Genomic DNA, 7,500 nt, shown 5'->3' with positions numbered 1-7,500 from the left:
GTTAATGCACTTTGTTTTAATCTTCTGTTCATTTAATTTCTGTTTAACTCTTATCTGGGTCAATGGAGTTAATGAAGAACAAAGTAAAGTGCATTATACCATCAGTCTAGGCCTATATTATTTCGGCTGGTAAGTTACGCTGCCACTGGCCACCACCCCGCTGTGACCCCTGGACCCAGCTGGGTTCAGGGGTCACAGCAGCTCCCGAGGTCTGTCCCTGGAGCTGCTGTACACTCTTCGACCTGCCAAGTAGCATCGTAGCATAGCAGGAAGTGAGGCGGAGGGATCTTTGTAAATCCACCAGAAATCCTGGATGGAACAGTGATGTTAAATATGTTGTGATATTGTGGTTTTAGCTGATTAATATTAGCTAATGGTGGCTTGCTTTCTAAGGCAGACAAATTGCTAGCTAGCTAATGTAGCAAAATACCATCTTGAGTGGGTTAATTGGCTAGCTTACTGTTTCCAAAATACTAACGTTACCAAACAACCAACACCAGATCAAAGCAGCATAGCTTAGTTATAGCTAGCTGGCTGACCTTAGCTTGCTAACGTTATTGCTACCAAAATACTTATTGTGTCTTAAATGTCATACTTCTGTACTAAACATTGAGTTCACAAGTGCACTAAGTGCGTTCATAGTACAGGGAAACACAGTATACTACTGATGCACCCAAAACGGTCCTAAAGTCCTGTGTGGAATGACGGACACTTCTCACCCTCACCGGTCGCCATCTTTGTGACGTAGCAAACGTCTCATCTTCTGACGGCTGAAGACAACAAGGAGCCTGAGCTGGCTACAGTGAACACCGCCGTGTTATACAGATGTTAGTTTGTCATGTTTTTACACTAAGAACCAAAACTGTTGTTGAATAGAAGCCGTCAGTGATGTTTGTTCGGTCTGTGATGATTTGGTAACAACAATGTGAGTAGCTAACGTTAGCTAACTTGCAGTGATGTTGTGGTGTAAGTTCGGTTTCTGTGTGGGCAGACACAGCAGTCAGATGTTGGTGGTAACCATCTGTTTGCAAATCACCATTTAAAAAGAAGACAAAGAAGAAGAGGCAGTTAAAAAAAGCTGTTGTCACTCCCAATGCATGCAAAACAGCAGTGCTCCACTGTCTCTCAGATTAACTCATATCACAGCGGTGCCTGGACAGCGTGACGTGTGTGGTTGTGCTGCTGCCGTGGTCCTGCCAGATGCCTCCTGCTGCTGCTGCCATCATTAGTCATTAGTCATACTTCTACTGTTATTATACACATATGACTNTCTCTCTCTCTCTCTCTCTGTCTCTCTCTGTCTCTCTCTCTCTCTCTGTCTCTCTCTCTCTCTGTCTCTCTCTGTCTCATTGTGTCATGTGGATTACTGTTAATTTATTATGCTGATCTGTTCTGTACGACATCTATTGCACGTCTGTCCGTCCTGGAAGAGGGATGTCGTATGCTGTAAAGCCCTGTGAGGCAAATTGTGATTTGTGATATTGGGCTTTATAAATAAAATTGATTGATTGATTGATTGATTAATTAGCCAAGAGTGATGCAGGGGCAGCTAATGAGCTAAATGTAATCTGAGCTAATGTTAGCCAGCTAGCTGTAACTTAGCTTCACTACATGGACCTGCTGTTGGTTGTTCCATAACGTAAGCTGATGAAGTAATTTACAAACAAAAACTTTCACATTCACTTTTTCATAAATTCAGATTCATTTCCAAATAACTTCCTGAGACATTTCCTGTATAGAAATACATGACCTCATACTTACTATGATAACTACAGGTGAGATAAAGAGTGATCAGTTCACTGAGCTGATCACTCAACATACGATATATATTTGAATCAGGAAGTCTATAATAAACTCAGCTTGACTCAAACTCTGTTTGTTCTGTAATTAGTGTAATTAGCACCAAACTAAATTAATCTTTACAGGAAACTTTCAAACACTTCTTTACAAAAAAAACATACTTTAATTAGTCCACTATTTTATTCATGACCAAACACCTGCAGCACTAAAGACATTCCATCAGAGTCTGTTCTGATAATTAGCTGATGGTTAGCTAATGTTAGCATGCTAACATGCTAAGCTATGATTGTAAACATGGTGACCATTAAACCTGCTAAACATTAGCGTGTTAGCGCTGTCACCTACATTGTAGGACAGCAACACGTCAGAGCTGTGAACTTGGTTTTCTTTCTTTAGTCAGTGTAAACCAACCTGATGAGGTCAAAAGTCAAAGGTCAGACTGTCACCTCCTGCGGCCCAGTTTAAAGAACTGGTGTCACACCTGAAGCTTCAGTCTGACACTGAACAGCTGCCTGGCTCAGAGGCTCAGAGATTCAGGGAACCAGCCACCTGCAGTAAAGATGAGTCATTGAGCTGCGACATGATTTATTCAGACGGATTATTTACATCTCATTAACATAACCAATCACAACAACAGGAAGTGAAAGAATCTGAACAGAGGCAGGAGGACGGTGCGTTCAGGCATCAGCTGATAAAAACATCCACAGAGACTGAACCGTTTTTATCTGGAGGATCGTCGAGGGAATCCTCAGCAGCTTGTGACTCATCGTCACAAATATCTGCAGCAGGAAATAAAACCGGGAAATAAATAAATAAATCAACGCTGAGAATCACTGCAGGCCTCAAACACATCTGACACACACACATCAGGATACACACTGTTCAGCACACAAAGTACGGAGGATCATTCAGGCCGGGAAAATTATGTAATGTTACAGAAATACAATTTTCTTAAAAGTATTATCAAAAAATATTTAAAAAGTAATAATAAATGGGGGAAATAAATACCTGAGTACCTTTGTGTTCAGGTGGGTTGTGATGAGGTCACCTCTGAAATAGTCACATGACCTTCATCACAATCAGATGTTCCAGATGTTTCATAAAATGTTTATGTTTAGAGTTCAGACAGCAGTGACATCACTGAGTGACATCACTGAGTGACTTCACTGAGTGACATCACATCATCAGCATCAGACTTTTGTTTTTGTTTACAGAGTTTTTACTGGCGGTGACGGCGGCTGCTCTCAACAAACACTGGTGTTGGAGATCAAATTAAACCCTCAGACTGACCTCAACATTTATACGTTCATAATTTATGATTTAAAATTATTTTTGTATTTCTGTGTCCTGTCTTCTTCATGCGGCCGAACAATTTATTCTTGAGTTTGAAGATGTAACTGAAGCTCATTTAATGTGCCATAAAGTTTAACGTCTAAAATGTCATACAGAGTGGGGGAGGTTAAAAAGTGGAAGATTTTATGTGTTCATGTTAAAATATGGAACATAAAAAAATAAAAATTCTCAGCTGACGTTTTTTTTTAAATTTTCTTTCAAATTCTCAAATATTAACTCTAGTTTTTAAGTTTTGTTTGTCTTAAAAAAAACATCTTTAATATTCTTTTACAAATCTAAACTTTGATATTTTTCAGCAGTCACCACAGGGGGGCGCCACCTCCACCATGACACACACCTGACCGATCCATAATACTTCAAATCAATCAATCGTCTGTCTGCAGAGATTCGTTTATCAGGACGGCTCCATGTTTCACAGTTTAGAGGAACACACACACACACACACACACTTGTACTTGTATCTTTGTGAGGACCCTCGTCGACATAATGCATTCCCTGGTCCCTTACCTTAATCTTAATCTTAACAATTACATGTCTAAACTCAGCCCTAACACTACCCTAGACCTAAAGATGACCTGAACCCTAACATCTTGTCCTAACCCTCTAAGAGAGCTTTGAAGAAATCAGGACTGGACAAAATGTCCTCACTGTCGTTAAAAATGCTTGGTCCCCACTATGTACATGAACAAGTACTTACATACACACATTCTTGTACTTTTATTTTTGTGAGGACCCTTGTTGACATGGTGCATTCCCTAGACCCTTACCCTGACACTAAACTAAATCCTAAAGGTAACCTGACACCAAAAACCTGGTCTTAACCCTCCAACAGGTCTTTGCAGATGTAAGGACCAAATGTCCTCACTCTGTGGATAAGAACACTTTGTCCCCACTATGTAGCAAGTACAAGAACACATACACACAGTCCAGTATTTGTGCAGATGGAGGCGGGGCCTGAGAGGACAGGTGTATCATCTGTCAGCAGGTAAAACATTTGGCACAAAGTGAACACAGCAGAACCAGCGTGGTCCTGTTCTGTCCCAGAGTCCCACTGGTCTGTCGCCATGACAATTAGATCCAGGTACGACACACAGGTGAACACACACCTGGTCACACGGTCCAGTTTAAAACAGGTTCTATAAATACAACAAGTCGAGACCAGGTTCCACATCTGAGCCACTGAAACCCAAAACCTGTCAGGTGTGTCACCAACACAGGTGAGACACACCTGACTGACAGGTGACCCTCAGACACACCTGGACACCTCCAGAGCTCCAGTCTGGTCCTGGTCAGACGGGTCCTGGTCAGACGGGTCCTGGTCACACGTGGAGGCGGGAGTATCGGAGTTTCCACCTCCTGGATCGGACTTTGAAGAAGAAGAAGAGGAGCATGAGGAAGAGGCAGGAGCAGACGTACAGGACCACACACAGACTCATGTCCACACTGTTAAAACCCAGACCCAGGATCCAAACACCTCCTCCTCCTCCTTCTGCTGCTCCTCTTCCTCCACCCAGGCTCAGGACCTCCTCCCTGTCCTCCCCCCTGACGGCCTGGTGTCCTGGTTGAGGCTCCCGCTGCTCCTCAGCTCTCTTCTCTGCCTCCTTCCTCTCTCCTCCTCCTCCTCGGTGCTCCTCCTGAGGCTGGGTGGTCTGTGCAGGATCAGGATTTGGAGGAGGTGCGGGGAGTCGTGGGGGGGTCAGGGAGTATTTGGGGGACAGGTTGGAGGCTCCGTAGTGTTGTCTGAGGAAGAGGAGGACGTTGTCCTGGTTCCAGATGTGGACGCCGTTTTTCTCCTCGTGGCAGGAGGAGCAGAGGGAGGGGCTCGGCCACGGAGCTTTAGGGAAGAGGGGGTCATCACTCAGAGAGCCTGGAGGAGGAGTAGAAGAAGGAGGAGGAGTAGGAGGTGTAGAAGAAGGAGGAGGAGGTGGAGAAGGAGAAGAAAGAGGAGGAGGAAGAGGACGAGGAGGAGAAGGGAGAGAAGGAGGTGGAAAAGGAGGAGAAGAAACAGTTGGAGGGGGGTGAGAAGAAGGAGGAGGAAGATGAGTAGGAGGAGGAGATGAAGGAGGAGGAGGTAGAAGATGAGGAGGAGGAACATGAAGATGAGAAGGAGGAAGAGGAGCAGGAGGAGGAGGAACATGAAGGTTAGGAGGAGGAGGAAAAAAGAAACATTAATAGATTCTGTAACTGTATTTTTTTTTTTTTTCTTACATATGTTTTAGGGTGTTTTTGGACTGCAGCTCCCATGATGCTTTGGTGACAATTATGTTTATGATGCAGTGTGATGTCACATGTTTATGATGCAGTGTGATGTCACATGTTTATGATGCAGTGTGATGTCACATGTTGAGCCCAGTGATCTGACTGATGTGTGATGTCACATCCTGTTGATCTTCAGACAAACTTTACATCAGGAAGATTCTTTAATATCTGATTTCTGACTTCTTGACAGACATCAGAGATGATGATGTGTTTCCTGTCTGGATATGATGATGATGATGAGGAGATGGAGGAGGAGGAGGAGGAGGAGGAGGAGGAGTTACCTGCCAGCCTGTAGTTGACCCTGTTGTGTTGGTTCCACAGCCACAGGATTTGCTCCTCTCGGCTGTGGACTCGCTCCATACTGACGGCCGCCGCCTGTTCAAAGTTTCGACCGCACTCCTCACAGCCGAAGAACGTCCTGATGTAACGACGCATCACCTGCAGCACCGGGGCCGCCTCGCCCTCCAGACCTGTGTCACACACACACACACACACACACACACACACACACACACAGACATTAAATATGATGTATCTGTAACAAACATAATCTGTCTCTGAAAGACACCATACTGATGTTCATGTTGTCATGATGCCATTTCCTGTTTACTTTCTGACACTGACAGTAAATAATATTTCATCGTGACCATGACGAGGTTAAACTGCGGTGTTCACTTCCATGTTTCTGACTGGACGCTACATGTTCACAGTTGAGGGCAGAGTTCAGGGAGGTGAAATGAAACAAACACCTGGACCCGTAGTAGCAGCTCATGCCCTCCAGAGGTCGCACTCTTTATTATCAACATTCATTTACACAGGGACAAGTATGTTGCATCAGTCAGCGCCACTCCATGGCGTTCACAGGTAATGTGGGATTTATACTTCTGCATCAGCGCCATACTGCCTGTGTTGACTTTCATTTAAGGGACGCCTAAAAGGCACAGTCTTCAACACGCTTCATTGTCCAGATTTGTTTACTTACATTGGTTGAGTACTTGCTTGAAGGTCCGGGTTGGTTTATAGATGAATAAATGAGTATGTGGGGTGAATGAGTGTGTGTGTGTGTGTGTGTGTGTGTGTGTGTGTGTGAGTGCGCTCTATCAACAACAAAAAAATACGTATGCATGCATCAAAAATAGCGCTTAGCCTATCAAGGTATTCTACAAAAACGTCGCTCAGGTAGGCCTATCAATGAATGAAAATATAACATGAAGCAAAAGGCTCTATACACATCATTTACGAGCGCTTGTAGCAGTTGAAAAACAATTTCTCTTCTCAGCGTCCCCAGGTCTCACACACCTGTGCCTATTTCTATTAATGACAGACGTGTGGTGATTACGTCATCAACTGAACTCAAAAAATGTGATGCCTTGTAGTTCTTATACAAAAAAACAAACAAACAAAAAAAAACAAACAAAATGGCTCCTACACTGCCATAAATATAACATTATTGTTGTTATTGTTGTTGTTAGGTGTGTGTGTGTGTGTGTGTGTGTGTGTGTGTGTGTGTGTACCTGAGTTCTCCAGTGCGGTGGGCATGGCGTCATGCTGGATGGTCAGGACGTGGAACAGAGTCCAGAGAGAACATGGGTAACCTCGAAGCCCCGCCCTGCTGCCCTGGCAACCAACCCAACGAAGCTCCGCCCCCAGGAACACACCTGAGATCTGGACAGGAAACAGGAAGTCAACTGCTGCTTAGACTCACAAGTCAGTCTTTAGACGCTTTGCTTAACTAAAGACTGATGACTTTCTCCCTGATTTTGTGTTTTGATGGGCGGACACAATTTCAGAGTTTAAAAAAACTCCCTACGTTGCAGAACCAATAGTAAATCTGCAGGGCGGTCCTTCGGTGGCTCCCTGAACTCTTGTGCTTGTAAACATAGTCCCACTAGAAACACGTGTAGCGGTACAAAATGGCTCAGCCGTGCTCGCAGAAAACGCCGTCAAAGTTAGTGGATGTTTGTTGCATTTGTGGCGACACATTCTCGCCAACTAAAAGAAACAAACATAATCTTTTACAAGGCCATGACTCATCCGTCCGGCCGGACTATAGAGGGAATCGCCTTGTAAACAACAAGGCGATTCCCT

General features: G+C 44.1%; 1 protein-coding gene across 1 annotated transcript in view; it reads right to left on the bottom strand.

The window, feature by feature from the left end:
• Positions 1-2,368: 2,368 nt before the first annotated feature.
• The window catches only part of qsox2 (quiescin Q6 sulfhydryl oxidase 2), a 24,157-nt gene continuing 19,025 nt past the window's right edge, over positions 2,369-7,500 (bottom strand). Inside the window, exons 10-12 of the mRNA XM_050052066.1 lie at positions 6,927-7,077; positions 5,694-5,882; positions 2,369-5,020 (exon numbers count right to left, since the gene is read on the bottom strand). Of these exons, the coding sequence (XP_049908023.1) occupies positions 4,473-5,020; positions 5,694-5,882; positions 6,927-7,077 (888 nt within the window). The 3' untranslated portion in view covers positions 2,369-4,472. The remainder of the gene's footprint in view (positions 5,021-5,693; positions 5,883-6,926; positions 7,078-7,500) is intronic.

Source organism: Epinephelus moara, chromosome 8 (assembly GCF_006386435.1).
Source record: "Epinephelus moara isolate mb chromosome 8, YSFRI_EMoa_1.0, whole genome shotgun sequence".
NCBI classification, from domain to species: Eukaryota; Metazoa; Chordata; class Actinopteri; order Perciformes; family Serranidae; genus Epinephelus; species Epinephelus moara.
This window is presented reverse-complemented; position numbering and strand designations above follow the sequence as displayed.